At 42.5% G+C, this 17,537-nt stretch overlaps 1 protein-coding gene across 26 annotated transcripts in view; it reads right to left on the bottom strand.

The window, feature by feature from the left end:
* The window catches only part of TCF7L2 (transcription factor 7 like 2), a 171,358-nt gene that overhangs the window by 20,339 nt on the left and 133,482 nt on the right, over nt 1–17,537 (bottom strand). For 20 of the 26 annotated variants that reach the window (XM_030950693.1, XM_030950694.1, XM_030950691.1 and 17 more), the window contains 3 exons: nt 6,770–6,902; nt 4,563–4,665; nt 1,805–1,891 (listed from right to left, as the gene is read on the bottom strand). In XM_030950693.1, the coding sequence (XP_030806553.1) occupies nt 1,805–1,891; nt 4,563–4,665; nt 6,770–6,902 (323 nt within the window). Of the gene's footprint in view, nt 1–1,804; nt 1,892–4,562; nt 4,666–6,769; nt 6,903–16,497; nt 16,951–17,537 lie in introns of those variants that run through there. The other 6 variants (XM_030950690.1, XM_030950692.1, XM_030950710.1 and 3 more) reach the window with 2 other exon arrangements.

The raw sequence follows: 17,537 nt of genomic DNA, 5'->3' as shown, positions 1-17,537 counted from the left end.
TTTTCTGTGCAACAATTCTGCTTTGAGTTGCATTAGATTTGTCATTATTCTCTCATTTTCCCCTTGCACTTGTAACATTTCATCTATTCCTGCCTTATTTTTTGAGCCACGGTGCACCCACATTATGGTTTATACATGATCTTGCTCCCTTTGAAGCCGGCAGATTTCAGAGCCAGCCCTCGTCAGGAGAAGTGCCTGCTACCAATTTAGCAGGCTGAGGGCCCCGAGCTCCAACAACTCAATCTAAAGGGGGTCACAGGGTGGCACAAGCGAGTGTCAGCAAGTGCTGTTTAATTGCCAATCTAGGCTTCTCCATGGTGTTTAAAGTATAATGACCCATCACTTAATTCTGAGAAGTCCTGGCCCTGCTGCTGAATGGAATGAATATCAAAGGATGTGCTAGAACAGGGCAAGGAGCCTACATTTCCTATAACTGCCATAAGTATAATAGACCTCTACTTCTGTCGTCCCATTACCACAATAATGTATTTAATTTGCTGTGTACTCTTTTTAACTAGATACCTTTCATAAAGTCTATCTTGGGAATATAGCCCCCCCTGCTTCCACATCTCCCCCCTCCCTCAAATGACTAGCCTCTCTAATAATAATTAAACTAAATCAAGCTCTACTTTGCCTCACACCATGCCTGCAAGTCTTTTATAGATATTAAAAAAGATTAAATAGGGGGAGGGAACCATTGTTTAAATTTGCAGCTCTCTCCCCAGCCTAGTATTTTTTTTCTGTTCTGGGACTACCCTTTTTTTTTTAAGTTGATTTTCCAGTTGTCTATTTGCTGGGCCAGCATTTTAATTTAAATTTTTAGTTTTTGTTTACTTATCTAAAGCACACACCACACTGTTTTCCCACCCATTCATTCATGAGCCCTAGGTACAGATTTCCACTTCTCAATGAGGTGTGCTTCCCCCCAGCCCTCACCAGTCTTTTCCTCCTTAGATCATCTATGCACCAGTGCTCACATATTAAACTGCAGAGATGGAGAGGAAGGGACAGAGCAGGGAAGAGATGTGGAACCTTGCTATGTAATGCATGCTAATTTAATTATGTGCCATCATCAAAATGGATTAGCTGTTTCAGCCCATCAGGAAAGTCTAAACTTCCACCGATTTAATTAACCAGGCTGAAAATCAGATGAACAGAAAATAAAACTATCATTAGGAGCAATTACTGATTACTTAAACATAGTGCTGCCAACCAGTTTGTAAATAAAACTAGCAGCCCCTGGAAAATTAGATGGAATTAATTGGAGGTAGGGAGGGGGAGAAATATATACTTCTAAAGCTTTTGAGGGTCAGGCAGGCCCTTTTATGTTGACTATTAGTGTTTGGAGCTTTGGGAGGGGAAAACACAGCACAATAACCTTCCTCCCAACTCTGCTGAAGAGCAGTCCTCCTCCCTCCTGAGCCTTCCCTCCCGCGCACACAGCGCTGCTCTGGCTGGCGGCAACCGAGAAAGCAAAGGCTATCACGACTTCTCATCCCTGCTTTTTCAACATTACACTCTCCCAGCTCTTTCATTTAGTTTGGCTTTTAAAGGTGGTTTCTCACTCCTCCACCTCTCCCTCTAAGGCAAACTCTTGAGGCCCAGTGACAGCATTAGGACACCACCTTCTCCTCACATGGGAAGGTAGCCCTCGCCCTCTCTTCCACCCTGCCAAAAAGCTAAGGATGGATGTTTAACTGAAGTGCTTTCAGGAATCTGCTGCCTAGATGAAATGCTCTCCTACAGAGAGTGGGAGGAGGAGCTACATTTGCTCTTGATTTAGGACCTCAGTATTTGAACTCACCTTGACATGGAAGCATTGACGGTCAGAGCTGTTGGGTAGGGGTGGCGGAAACCCCCTGTTGTGATTGGGTACACTGGCTGACCTTGCCTGGCAAAAAAGAAGGGAGAGAGAGAATGAGAGAAGGAAAAAAGGGCTTTTAAAAAAAAAAGAACAACAAAAAACTTCTCTCTGCACAGTAAGCTTTATTCTCATTTGATCAGAACAAAAATCTTGGGGATTGTACAGCAAGGATCAAAGGAAAGAACCACAGAACAATTTGAATGCCATAAATCTGATAGGAATGGCTAATTAAATTTTATAACCTCTGCTTATGTCAATAGAGACCCTCTCCCCAAGCTGAAACTAGGTGTTTTGTTGTAATAATTAAAGGCGAAGTCTCGCTTGCTTTAATGGAGCCATCACACTAATTGAGGGCTACACATCCAAAGGAAAACAATAATGAATGTAAATTTATACCAAAATAAAGTACAGTGAATCAAAGGACTTCAGTTGCGCTTTGGGCCTCTTTCGGTATTTAGATCTCGGTGAGAAAACATTAAATTAACAGAGCTTAATTTGTAGCCTTTTGTCAGATTAACAAGTGTTGACAAGAGTTACCGGGGGAGAGTCCCCAAGAAGTATTGTGGGTAACCAATAGACAATCACACCTCATTACAATAATTAAAAAATACAGCAACATGCAAAACAGCATCCTCATGAAAGACACACAACTTTTTCTGATGGAGGTTTGTCTGTGCTGGCTAGCTCGTTTCATCTGCCCTTCAAATACATCATCTGACTGGGCAGGATGCTTTTGGAGTGGGTACTATGCCAGAAACATGCAGGCCAGTGGAGGACAGATGGGTTGGGAAGCTGATGGTGAAGTGCAAGTGGCAAGGAGAGGGGAAATTAAAAATTTGGGTTACTTCTGTGAAGTTGGCCATTCTACTCTCCTAGAGCAAAAGCCAATGTGATGGTGTCACCCCTCACCAAAAGTCACTGGAAGAAGCAAGCTGTAAGAGCTGTGGGTAGGCTCTAAGCACACCATGGTGTTGACTTGTTCTGAAGCAGTGGGGATGGCAGAGTTGTCCAGAGACAGAGGTGGCCATTAGCACCTGTCTGGTGAAACTGGCCACACGTGACATCATTCATGTGCTTTGGCAGCCATGGCATGAGGTGCAAGGAGGACAAACCTGTGCCTGCACAATACAGACACCCACATGAGCAATGGGATATAGGCCAGGGATAGTGAAGAGCTTCTTCCCTGCACTCTCATGTCTTTCATGTCACTGACTTTTGGCACTAGCTGAGTGTACTTGTTTTAAATGTTGAGGCTGTTGCTGTGCAAACTTGAGCTAAGGAGCTCACATGCAGTTTACAACTGTTCAGGGTTTCCTTTGGAAAAGGTCTATCACCACAAACAGGAGGAATTTCAGATTTCAGGGAGCAATGCTTTGGGTTTTACTTCTGCTCACGATGTGCTCTTCTGGAGAGGCAACATTCAGCAGAGAGGTGATGGACATGCTTCACCTTCATGGTGGGGGAACCTCTACCCAAAATAGCTGCATGACCACCCACAAGGAAGGACAGCCTGCAATATGGCCAGAAGATCCACCCCTCCTGCATCAACACTTTTGTGCTTGAGAAAGGCCTCCAAGGCCTCTGATGGCCACCACCTCTCCTTGCCCGAGACCTGGGGATATGCAGTGACCTTCTGCCCTGCCCTGCTCTCCTGTGGGGTATCATCAACTCCAGCTCCTCATGGAGAAACTTGTGGAGAGGTATTTTAGCACAGCTGGCCAAACAACCTCAAGCAGGAGCAAACTCTTTTGAACTTTGGGCAATTCATTTCTATAAAAAATATGATCACCCCAAAACGGAGGAGGCCTGTTACATGAGAAAAACAGGGTAACAGTCTTGATTTATAATGCAGAGAACTGTTGTATCCAGCAATACAAATGGATTTTATAAGCATTTAAATCAAATATACTACACAAAAGACTTAGGCAGTGCTTAAGTATATTATAAACCTATTGAGAGATGGCAATATAAAAAAAAGAAAATAAGGACTCGATTACTGCTGGGAGCCTCATACCCAGCAAGGCTCTGCAAGTGGGATCTGAGGAGTTGAAAATTAATCCAAACCCCAAACTAACTTTCCATTTCTTTTTTCTTAACCAGTTTTAAAGTAAACCAATTCCTTTTACTTGTTTAAAATTCCATTCCTTAGATGCCAATTGCCAACTGCCCAGCCACATCTCAACTAGGAATGCTGCTCATGGCCGATGTAAAGCTCTACTGTTTCATAAGAAAAACAATAGGGTTTTCAACAGACAAGGCAAATGAAACTTAAAATTGCACATTTGTAGTGAGGATGGCCCTAGTAAAAACAAAAAAACAAGGGTCTGTGAGAACCACCCTGAGTCCCCAGAAAACCAAATCTGATAAAAACTCATGCGGTGCAGTGTAAGGGCAATAACAAGAAAAGGACATTTCTGCAGAAGGGTTTCAAAATTCATGCTTCATGAGCTGTCAGCTGGTTAGGATGACATGCAAAGCTGTGTCCAGCTGCTCAGGTTTGTTTATGACCACATGACCTGGCATGTATTTTAATTAACCTTCATGAGGTGGGTAAATTCATAACACTCAGAGAAGTGGCAATTGGCAAACAAACTCATCCCAATGCACACACATACATACACACACACAAATATATTTTTACATAAATTTTACACATCAGAAAAAGAAAAAAAGAAATTAAAAAAATGGAACTCCTTACTGTGGTACTAACCATCCTAGCGGATGGGGGATTTGTCCTACAGTGCCTGGTGATAATGGATAATAAGGAGATATATCTGGAGGATGTGGAGGCCTTGGAATTCCTATAGAAGAGGAACATAAAGCACCATCAGTACTGAAAGGTGGAAATAAATAAAATATAAAGAAAAAAAGCATATGTTTCTAAATTTCTGTCAATTTACTTTTATTACAGTATTTGTGACTTCACTTAGGGTTTTCAAAGGCTTTTTCACATTCTCATTTTTTAAACAAGAAAAAGTGATGCTATTCACTCCCTCAGTCACCTCTCCAGTCAGAGATAATTATTTTTGTTATTTAGAATTTAGCAGTCTCAGATACAATTTTGGTGTGATGCTGTATTAGATATTCTCTTAAATGTTCAACACAAAGATGGACCCTACAACAGCTTCATGGTTATTTTAGTTTCATAATCAGCCAAAAGACCACAGGCCCTACCCATGTGGTGACTGGGTACTCAATAACATGGCATTACTCCAAAGTAATCTCCAGAACAAGTTTAAAAGTCATTAAAATTGCAAATGATGTTTGCTTTTTGAGCAAACCTAGGAAAACTTTTCTGAAGCCAGGAGTGGAGGTGAGGACCCCTGGAAATGCTCGGTAAAACCAGGGGCAGATGTTGAAGGTGTGCAGGGGAGGACAGAGAGCCCACCCATCCTCTCTGGATGAGGTACAGTTCCTTCTCAGAAATCTGAAACCAGCTCCAGATACAAACCTTAAATATTAATGCTCCTTACCTTAAGAGCAAATAGGAATTACTCAGAGGAGTAAGGGTTACAAAGCTGGGTCTTTCAATTAACAAGCCAGGGCACAATTACACAGCAGAAACAAAATTAAAACAGAGAGCATTAAAAAGAAGGGGTACTGTATTCAGGGCTAAAAACTATTTTTTTAAGTCACTTGTGAAGCTTTTAATCTCTAAATTAAATCTCCTTGTGTGACATTTTCATGCAGACATTGCTTTTTCTCCATTACAAAACCCAAACAGATTAACTGGGCTTTAACCATCCAGTGAGCTATTTGCACACTTGAAAGAATGTTCACAGAAGAAAAGTAAACAGTCTACAGACGTTAATCATATGTTTTACGATAACCATTTAAAAGCTATTCCCTGTACTACCATTATTTAAATGAGAGGTTGACTATGCCATTCACTTGCAATACCCAGGGATGGTGAGATGGATTCCTTTCACGCCATGTGAAGTCAGCATTAAGCACAATTAAAAGGGGGCCCCAGTTGAAGCATATCGAGTGACAACCAGCTAATGCACAGTCTCATTGAAGGGCTGGAGTTTAGATAAATTATCTGCATAAGTTAAGGCTGACACAGAGTGATTCCTTTGACATGAATTCTGTTTCTGATGAACTTCACAATTAACTAAATGGGGTTTGGATTAACGAAACCAAAATCACTGTCACTAGGAACTCAGTACAGCCTGGAGAAAGAAGATTGACACTGTTTGACTTCTTTGGGACCTTAGGTTAAAAAGGGACTCTTAAAAAGTTAGAATAACATGTAAATTCTACTCTGTAACACCAATAAATCTAGTCAGGATTTTACGTGGTGCTCTATATTCAACCAGAGTGCCCTTCAGGCTGAACTTAGAGTTGGGTAGACTTACATTGGGGAAAAGAATTGCAAGTGTAAAGCTGGAGCTAAGTAGTTACAGTGGATGAAAATTCCACATTATAGAAGAAAAATGGCTGAACTCCTGACACAGAAACAATGGGATTTGGGGAATTAAAAGAGATTCATTTTGAAACCGGTCATGACCCACCACCTTTAAAATTCCAGCTGCAATTTTGTAAGTGCAGATCACAGAATGTACATGTTTAATTCTCTGGGTCGTGCATGCAAACCAAGCACTGGTAGATTGAACTACCAGGTGGGGTATCATGCTTGCAAAGAAACACACCTGCAAGTGACCCCACACATGCAACTCTGGTGTCACCCTGAAGAAGCTCTATGAAAATTCACCCAGTAGGTTTCCTTCTGAAGTCTAATTGGCTTAAAAAGAAAGTATTTTGTCTGGCTTTGACATTTTACATGCCCCCTTTGGTGCTCCAGCAAGGGAAATCCATTCTCCCGCACTCCTCTCCCCTAATGCACAAAAAGGGAAGATACACCCACTCCCTCCCAAAAGAAACCCCAAAATACTTCCCACCTACCTGTTTTGGGGTCTACGTCAGCTGGTAAGTGTGGAGGAGGGTTTCCTGGTGTGAAGTGCTCATTGCTGTATGTGATAAGCGGCGTAAGAGGGTGTACATGGTGTGGGTGCTGCACAACTGGCACTTTGTTAGACTGTCAAGAGAAAAAGGTTGACACTGTTAGAGCAGTGCTGGGCATCCCCCCACTACAGCATGAGGTACAACACACAAAAAATCTGAGTAGCCAGGATTTCAATGTGATCCTCAGACTTTTCCAGATTCCTTCTTGGTGTCACCCTTGCAGTTTTCCCACCCTCTTGCTTAAAACCTCCTCACACACTTTCCCTGCTGTTGAGGTTCTTTAATCTTTTTGACCTATCATGCTCCTGTATGGAGCAACAGCAATTCTTTAAAATTTTTCCTTTTTCTTTTATAATCTTGTGCTTCACCTCCAAGATGCAGGCAGACTCCTCAGTGAGGGGCTGAGAGAGTCCCCCATTTAATTAGCAAGAGACCCAAATGCTCAATGACCTGTAGGTCTTTTCCTCTCCCCTTCCTGTCCTCACTCTCAGTTCTGCATTTTACTGCTCATTGCAAATACTCCAGATAAAAAGCCTTTGTAGTGCTGGAGTATTCCCTTCATCAGCAAGCATTAAGCTGACAAGCGATCACCTGCATATTTTATATATATATATTTTAGAAGAGCTGATTAATTATCAATTCATCAGAGAGTGCTAATAAATGGAAACTGGATACTGATTAATTAGGCTACTAAAATATTCAGCTATATAAATAATGGCAAAACCCCCCAGATAAAGCCATTGAAATTAACACTCTTGTAGGGGGAATAATCACGTAGATATCATGAGGTTTTCCCCATCACATTCCTAGCTCTGGGGGAAAAAAAAATATTTTTCTCAACAACAATTTAAAAGAAAATTTAAAACAGAGTGAATGAATGAAAGAAAAAGGCAGACTGAACTGTAACTTACCCTTACAAGATCACAAAGAAAAAATTAAGCTGAAACCAGCTGAACTGCTGGACCATTTACTGCGAGTAATCCAATTGCAAAAAACCCTATTCCCCATAGAGGATTTTCACTAAAATCCTACAACAGGGACATTTAACCAGATTAGGTACCAGCAAAGATAAAGAGGCTGGTATTAGATGATGAATGGATTAGAGTCAGGTTTCATTTTAGAATGTGTCTTCATTTCCTTTTATTACTTTAAGTAAGGAACAACTTGCATTAACATCAAGTAAAAGGAATCACATTAAAATAAAGCAGTGATACCATGGTGGCCACGATAGCGCCGCTGCTGTTCAGAGTCTGCCAGCACTCTCCTGCTCACCCTCCCGCTCCAGCACGGCTCCAAGCCCACTGCTTACTCCCCAGCACCCCCAAACACACACACACCCCCTCACTGTGCCACCTTAGACAAGCTATTGCTGTTACCTGATCTGGCTTCCAATGCTCTGAGCTTCCCTTAAAAGCATTTCAAAAATAATTCAGTTATTCTTTGGGAATGAGCTTCTAGACTGTGGGGAAGGAAGAGGGAAGACAAACTGGGAGCAAGGAAGAAAATAAACATCTGTCTTCCCTGAATGAACAAGAAGTCCCTCCAACATGCTTTGGCCAAATGAAGCCCCTTTGGCTCCCCCAGCCCCAGCCCCTGCCATAAGTGGCTATTTGGGCTCACTGCTTTGATAACTGCAGCAAAAAATGTGCATCTAAAGGAAGCCAGATAAGGGCCGTACTTGTGCTTCCCACAATTTCTCCTGTGTTCTTCACCATGTTCATCTCTTTGTGCCACCCTTAAATGGGATAATTCCTCTCCACCACCAAGCACTTGGCACAGGGGATTCCCCTGTCAAGTGGCCATCACGCAGGAAAGAACGTGGTCACAACAGCCAATGCTATGATTAACAGCACGTTGTGCTGGCTGGGTTGTGGGTCAGATCTGCCAGCTGAACAGCCAAGGACAACTTTCGGCCACACGGATCCATAATGGTTTCACATCAGGAGGAGATATGAGGATTTGGCTCTCCAAGTTCAAAAAGCCAAAGGAGATGCTCTAACCCAAAATCTGTTCTCTTTCAAGTGAACCAACCCAAGCAGTCTGAAAGTAACTGAAGACTTTGGTAAGGGTTTCACCTAACAAATTATATTTCACACCATACAAAGGAGCAGGAATCTACTCAACAACACACAACATTACAAGCCAAATGACCAGTTGATGAGGTTCACAAAAATGATCATTTCCAAGAAGAGCTATTTTTTCTGGCCAAGAATTGTGTGAACTCCTGCTGTTCAGTGACCCACAGTGTGGCCCCATTTATTGAAGAAGTTAATACATGCTGTAGCTTTGTGCTCTCCCAGCTCTATCTGCACATCATGGTAAACCTCACCCAGGCCCTGACAGACATTAAGTGCTGTCTTCCACAGAGAGCTTATTTTCACAGAAACTGGAGCTGGTTAGCTAAAAAATAAGTAGAATAACATTAGAGGGTCAGACTTAAGCCGACAAACAAGAAAAAACACGTGAGAGGAAAGCTGGACTGACATGGCTCCATCACCAAAGCCAGATGTACCATAGGGGGTTACATGTCAACTGTGGGAAACCAACACTCCTTGCTTTGATATACCAAGACCGCCCACAATATCTCCACAAAACAGAACAACTGCTAAATTATGATGTATTTCACTTAACATGTTTCAGACACAAATAAAAAACAAAAGGAAAACCAAAAATCAACAATTAAGAGCTTGAACCTTAAGTCTGCAAATTTTTCCCCTGGTAAGTAATTTTTGTTTAGGTTACTACCATGCACTCAAATGGACCACTCATATAAAGGTGCAAGGGTAGGATACTCTTTTGACACTGATGATGCTGGGGCAGAGGTGGGGGGAGAATGTACCAGGGGAAAGGGAGAAACTGTCATATACATGCTCAAAAACATGCTCTCTGGGACAGACGAGTGTGATCCACTTCCCAGTGAGTCAGTCTGCATTTGTACCACTACCCAGGGACAGGTTTCCATTGTTTTGCACTGTTTAGCACACACTGGGGAAAGGGACCATAACTCCCCTTAGAACAGCACACACAATTTGCATGCCAAGCTAAACATGCATAATATGCTAAACAAGCTGCTCTTTAAAAGTACCATTCCTGAAGTTAACTAAGCTTCCTTGGAAAAGAAAAATAAAGGACAATCTGGGAAAGTGCAGGATTAATCCTGCAGATGCATCTTCCTTTGAAGCCAATGGGAGCTCTGCCTGAGTTACAAGTGTGGTCCTAACCCCATCCACTGGCAATGAAAGGTAAACCACAGAAGCCATCAATAGGAGACCCCCATTAGATGACTTTAGACGTCCCCCTGCAAAAGGCAATAGTCTCCAATATACATTTGTGAGCACTTCATCAAGGGCACTTTTAAGCTAAGACCCGTTGTGAGGCATTTCTCTGGCAAATTGAAGAGCTCCATGTATGGCTCTGTCAGGCATGGGAAGGGGACCTGCACTGGTACACACAGATCAGCATCAGGGCATGTGCTGACAGGACTGGAACAAGTGGAGATTTCTAGAGAGAAATCCCAGCACCTAAGAAGTACCAAGCCCTCTGCTGACAAATCACCCCTGTCCATTGGAAGCTGAGGTCTCATATGCTAGGTTAGAGGGCACGGTAAAGAATTGCAAAAAGATAAGAGAAGTTTGCTTTTCTTGATAACTGCTGCCTGAAGCAACCAGAAGAAACTGTCCCCATAGGGGCTCTACTACTAAACCTCTCTATATGAATTTGAAATGCTTCTGGCAGTGCCTAAACACAGATCAGTTTAAACAATAATGGAGCTCTAGAACAAAAAAAAAATTCCCACACCAAAACCACAACAAATTTTGGACTGATAAATGTTTGAAAGGAGTACTGAGATCCATTTAGACTAAGTTCTGATAGGTGCCTTTAGGGAACAAAAAAACCTATCTGAACTTGAGACTTAAACTGCAGGGGATTGTGTGTATAAATTGCTGTGTATTAGTCTTTGTTGCATGGTAAGGACATTTCATTAACAGGATGAAAGATGCTTCTATGCGTATACAGCCCAATTTAATACACCCCACTGATGAATACTCCCCATTTATTGAAGAAGTTAATACATGCTGTATAAATCAATAGTTTCTAAGTCTCTGAAAGCAACATAGGACTTGCATAAGATGAAACATTGTACTGTTGAGCACACAAAGAGAAACCAACCTCTAAACAGGAAGAGTTTACGACTGCAATTTCTGCTTGCAAATTCATGGCTTGTTTGGCTTTGGCAATAAAACCACGGTATCACATCAACTCCAAGTCAGAAAAAAACCATGCCAGAGACGCCAGAGGATGTCCTCACCAGGGTAATGTGGGGTTAGTAAAGGCAGGTCTGCACAAAAAGCCACCCAGGCTGAAAACAAGCCATCATGCCATGTCAGCATGGCAGTGGCCAAAGCCTCTGGCCTCTGACTCCTTTCCAGTGCATCCCGAGGGCAGGGGCAGGGTGCTGCACCAACCCAGCTTGAAACTCCAGTAGCTGCCAGCACAGCCCATGCAGCTGCAGCCCTTTCCCTGACCTGGGTAGCCTTTGAAATGTCCTTCAAGCCCTGGGAGGCAGGGAGGTGCTGCAGCCCACCGGGCACCCTTCAACCACCCACGACCAGGAGGGACTGAGCAGGTGCTCACACCCAGACCCCACAGCCCCGGCCCCTTCCTCCACAATCAGAGGAATGAGAGCTCTCCATCCTCCTTAAAACCTATTAATCAAGAGCCACTGAAAACAAATGGAGTTAGAGCTCCGCCTGTCTTTTTGCCATGTCCTCCTCTTCCCCACTGCTCTCCTTTTCTGCTGAAGAAAGATGGGCCCTGAAAGTGCTTTTATGAGCCCATACAATACAATAAAACAAAAGCAGCACAGAAGAGGGTTTGTCAGCCTTTTCCCCTCCTCCAGGGTGGATGCAGGTCGACAGTGGTCTTGAATTAGGAGGCCCTCCTGGAGTTGCTCCCTGGGCTTAGCAAGGAGTACCATTCAATACCAGTTCATAATTTAATACCAGTTCATATTTAAAAATATGTGTTTCTCTGTATTTTCCTGCTGATGCTATTGTAGTTTTGCTGACTGTGGCCAGTGAAATGCTTTCAGATGCTCCTGAACTGCTCTGCAGTTCCAAAGATACTCATAAAAGGAGTTTCTTTTTTTCCTAAGGCTGATCTCTCCCTGATTCTGCCTAGGAATGACATCCTTTCACCACACTCATCCCCTCACCACCCTGATGCCCCACACAAATCAGGAAATTAAGTTGCAAGTAAAGGCAAATCCCAAAATATTGTTGCAAATATTGAAATACTTTTCCACTTCCAGCAGGGTCACCACCACCCATAGCAGAGCATCTGTAAGCACCAATGAAGGTCTGGGGATCACCCACATCAGCAGCCACTCTGGGTGGCACTCCAAACTACACCAAGGAAAATGCACAGCATTTAGGTTAACTGAGAAGCTAAAGCCAACCAAACCCACCAGCTATATGCAACTTGGTACTCATCCCCTTCCCAAGCATAAAAATTCAACACGAGTGATGAAGCATTTCCTGAAAAATATCAAAGATTTAATTTTACCCAGCCCTGTACAGCTCATGAAGTCACAGTTTATTTTTTCAAGGATGCTTTCACACCTGACTAAGCATTCCTGAAAAGGACTTCCCCTTGCTCCTTTTATGGCTGATACAGTGGCCTGAGCCCTTTCTCAGTTTAATGTAGCTGATTCCTGCCTAAGGTCCTGCCCTAAGCTAACTGCCCATTGTAGCAGGAGACAAGGCCTCCATTGATAATCACAACTCACCCTGCTAGAAAAAGGCTCATTTTCTTCTTTCACACAAATGATGACAGGAGCACTGACAACCATGTGCTGGGACAATGCCCTCCCCAGGCAGAGCCTTAAAAAATAACCCCGAAACCCCCGCAACAACCCCCACTGCCCTACCCTTAATATATAAATAAAATAAAATTTTAAAAAATGGGAACACACACAAACACACTTTTGCAGCCTTCTGTTTCTTCCCCCTTCCCCCCTGGCCACTTCCCAGGCCACCGAGTGCCTACCTGCTCCTGCAAGAGCTGCTGGCTTTCAATAAAACCCCGTGGTCTATTAGCAGTCTCTCAGACAAAACAACAAAATCAGCTTCCTGTCTCTAAGTGTCCAGCAATTCATTCATGAAAAGAATAATTTTGGGCTTTTCCCCCCCTTTAACTCAGATGAAGTGTTCCCTGAATATTGGAGAGCTAAGCCACCATACTTGACATTTTTCCACATCCTTCCTGTCAGGGTGCGAAGGTACTGAGGGGAGGGGGTGGGGAAATGAGGATTTAAGATGTTCAGGAAATTTCCACTTAATTTCGCCGAAAGACAGTTATGTGAAATGATCTGGTGACAATTAGCATACACCAAATCCTCTAGTGTACAAGGGGAAGGACTGGGGTTTAGCTATCTAATTACCGCCTGTTAGTTCCAATGCAGGAGGATAAAACACACTAGTAGTAAAACATTATTAAGTGTGCTCACACTCTTCTTTCAAAGCTGTTGTGGGCTGTAAGTTTATTGCTATGGTGTTTGGAGTGGGGTTTTTCTTTTTTTCTTTTTTTTTTTTTTTTTTAGTAAAAGAAAGTAACTTGGGGTTTTAAATACAAGTTAAGCGCTGTAGTCTTGGACAACGTAGTGTTACTCTAATGTCAGGTCAGACCCAAACAAGCACCTGCTACACAAGTCTATAATTTGAGATCCTTCAGCAACACTGGGATTACATTTACAGCAGATAGATTTTACTTTACTTATTCTCTTAAGGCTTCACTGATAAAGAGAAAGCACTCTGCTCACCTGCTCTGCCTCACCTCAGCATATGAATTCACACAGCAGTTACATCATCTATAGCCCAGAACTGTGGCCTGCATGTATCCAGGCAAGCCTTACAGTGAGTATCAACATTACAGATTATTTGATCAACAGGTGGACTTTCCCATACCGATCGGACAGGGTAGTGCTCAGTTCCTTCCAGTTTCAGGTAATAAAAGCCCCATATTTATTTCTTTCATTACAAAAGAAGAGGCAGTTTCTTCCCCAATGTGACAAGTACTCGGTGCTTTCTCTGCATACTTTAGTTAATTTTAATTACTAGACAGATACCATCTCTGCAGAGCAGGCAAGCCTTCGTTCATTCTAACAAGGCAAAAAAGCAAAAACACTTGGCATATATTACATTAAAACTAAAAAATACCTTTTTGCTAACCCATACCAGCACAAGGTGTGCTGGATGCACAACCACTAAGCATGAGATGGGTGAAACCAAAGTAGGTCTTTGGGAAACGGTCCTGAACACAAATAGGGTAGGAAGGGGAGAGGCACAGAACAATAATACAAGCACAAAAAATAAGAGATGATGAGAAGCAGAGAAAAAAGCAAATATAAGCAAAATAGTGCTTATAATCGCTCCGACAGACCTTGCTCCATGCTTTTATGTGAATACCTAGTCATGCAATTTGATTTACTGTCCAACAGTCTCTGAAATGCCTCATTATAAACAGCTTTAATTCTTGCTTATAAACCACTTATTTCAGCACTAGACAGACATATATACTGTAGGAGAAACAGCTCCTGATTTTTATTAGGGTATCTGTGATTTCTGTCTATAGCAAGGACTTAAATGTGAGGCTGTTAAAAAACTGCAAGAAATGAATGAAAATTAGCATGTTTGCCTATGCCTTCTTGTACTTGGCAATTTCAGTAATAACAGCATTATTAAAAAAGTACCATGCACATACATGCCTTAAGATATGATGGCAAGTTTTCAGTACAGCTTTTTAAAATGCAGCATTCACAGCAGACTATGCTCAACACCGATATGCAACACATGTAGCAAATGTATATTAAATTCCTTAACAAATAACAAGGCTTTAAAAACTGTTTTCATTTTTTTTATATGCCAAAAACATTACATGCTGCACAATTAACTGATGCAATTAAGTAAATCCAGACCAATTATTTCTTGCATAAATTCAAAAAAGTTTCTGTAAAAACGTTATGTTAAATGCACATCAGAACTGAAACACCTTGCAAGTATTTCAGAAGAAAAGTAACAGGCACATTTACACAGTGCTGTCAGGCCTTTTGCCCCAAGTCCCATTAAAAAAAAAATCTCTAAAGGTATAATGTTTGTGAGATCTCACCACCAGTCTTGTAAAACCTGCATATGCAACAACACACAGTGAAAGAAGAAACATCTAAATAACTGTCCTTTTAGATTAATTATTTTTGACAAATTCTAAAGAATTTTATCCCTTGTTTTATATAAGAAAAGACAAATAAATCAACTAAGCTAATCAGGCAAAGGTACCACAGAATACTGAAATGATAGAAATCCTCCTCCTGGATAGAGTGACTCTGTAAGCAAGTCTGGCAGAGTTAGAAAAGGAAACAGCAGAAACTCAAGACTTCCTCAAAACCAACAGTGAAAATGTGATGCACTGTAGAATTCTCTGATAAGTTTCTATTTTCTGTGTGCAAATAAGGGTAATACATAAAACAGGCTGAGGGGTAGCTTTACTTTCTGCAATATATAATAATAGGAGAAAGAAAGTCTCATGGACTTCTGACAGCAAACACAAAACCACTGTATTAAAATATGTTACCTCATATTTATCAGCGTTCAGTCTGATTTTTCATACTCCTTTATCCCTGGGTAAAATAATTCTTTTGCAGTGTCCCTAAAATTTTCCCCTTTCACACTACAGCTGAGCTTTCTGAAGAACTCAGAAAATTTAACTGTCAACCAAACACAGAATCAAAAGCACCCAATAAATAGTACTATGTAGTATTTTTAATAATTAAAACAAAAAATCTCGTTTCGTGTATGACAAGAGTTAAACCATTCCATCTCCAAACCCCCTTAACTGTAACATATGTGCCCTGCTACAAACCAACTTTTCTTCCTTTAAGAAAAAAACCCCAAAACCCAAACATTTTTACCTTCATGGTTTCAGAGTTTAGGAAATATCGTACTGAACTGAAGAAAGCTTTGAAGTGGCCCCCTCCGCCCCAAAGGAAAAAAAGAGAAGAAAAGCTAGTGATGTCATGGTCACTGTGTGAGAGCCTGACTGCAGATGTAACACAGCCCTACACGCGCTCACACTTCTCCCTCGCTGGTAACCATTGTTCAGCAGCCAGGAATCAGCCCCCGAAACCTGCTGCACACCGGGCTCTGAAACACCGCCCCGCCAACACACCCCGATCCCACCCTGGATGCACCAGGAAAAAAAAAAAATCCCATTTTCCCCCTCCCGCCCCCCAAGCAGACCCCAAACCCGGGCGGAGGGAAGGGCGCAGAGGAGGAGTGCAACAACTGTCCCGCTGCTGCACCATTGTGTCGCGACAGCGGCTCTGCCGCGCGCTCCTCGCCACCGCTGTCAAATTCAGCGGCATCGAAAAGTCGCGCTTCCCCCTACTAGAAAAGACGATTACCATAAAATAAATAAATAAAAACAATGTAGCTAACAAAGGTCACAGCTGGAGATGCTTGCTTGGTTTCTCACGCTCCCCCCACCCCCCATTTTTTTTTTGATTCCTTACAGGAAGAAAGGGAAGGAGAGGGAGAGAGGAGGAGAGGGAGAGAAGTCACATCAGAAGTTCAATGGTCAAGACGGAAAGCGCGCACGCAGAAAGTGCTACTCACCCAGCAATTCAAATTGAGATGCCAGCAGCCGAACTGCTGGAAGAGAGAGAACCCAGAGGCAAGCGCTCCTCCTTTACCACTCAAATCTTCCATTCCCACTAAAATTGCATCCCTCGGGTACATAACAGCTTTGTCTTTCCTTCTGTTAACCTCAAAAACTTTTTTCTTTACTGTCTAGATGCCAATTGTGCTGGCTTTGTATTATTTTCCTTGCAGCTTTTCTCTCTCTTTTTCTTTCCCCACTCCCCCCCTTCACTTAAAGTACTGGAAAAGCTGTCTTAAAAGATCAAGATGTCTCCAGTTTTTTGGCCTGGTGTTTTCTGAATGCTCAAAATCCACTGTCATGTTGGCTGTGAGAAGTGTCTTATTTCTAAATTGTCGGCTGCAGTTATCAAAATTTAGAGAAGCCTCCTGTCTTTTCCAATATAGCACTTTACCATCATCCTTCCAGGGAGTGGGGAAAAGACTTTCTCCCCCCCGCGCCCCCCCACGCAGGTATGTCTGTTCACAAGAGCTAAAAAGCAGTTACTTTGGAAATCAATGACAATGCTACTCCAAGCCAGGTTGCGCAGGTATTACTAAGTGCAGCGAGGAAACGCCGGCCGGCCGTGAGGGAGCATGATCAGTTAAGTGTAGCAAGCAGTCACTTTATCTGCAAGATTGTCAAATCCCTCAAAACAAATTTCTTAGGGGGAGAGCTGTAAGGAAAGTGTATTTTCTTGTCATTGTAACACTGAGGCGACATTTGGCAGACCTTTACCATTAGCTCTGTTCTCTCCCCCTCCTCCCTTTTCCTTTAGTATTTAATATTTCCGTAAAACACTGACCTACTGCAACAGGGATGTAAGAGGAACTTTGAGATATGGTGCCCTGGTTACTGTATTTTCCCAAGCTGCTCCTAAAGGAGAATTAACAGGGGCACCTGAGAGCATTGCTGAACTGAGCAAGGGTAAAGCCTTCTGCCCTGCGCCTTGCTCTTGCCTACGAGCACTACAAGATGCCCACTTCCTAAATCTGAGCTGACTATGACGGGCATCCGA

This window comes from Camarhynchus parvulus, chromosome 6 (genome assembly GCF_901933205.1).
Source record: "Camarhynchus parvulus chromosome 6, STF_HiC, whole genome shotgun sequence".
Lineage (NCBI taxonomy): Eukaryota > Metazoa > Chordata > Aves > Passeriformes > Thraupidae > Camarhynchus > Camarhynchus parvulus.
The sequence above is the reverse complement of the archived record's forward strand: the minus strand, read 5'-3'. Positions and strand labels throughout refer to the sequence as shown.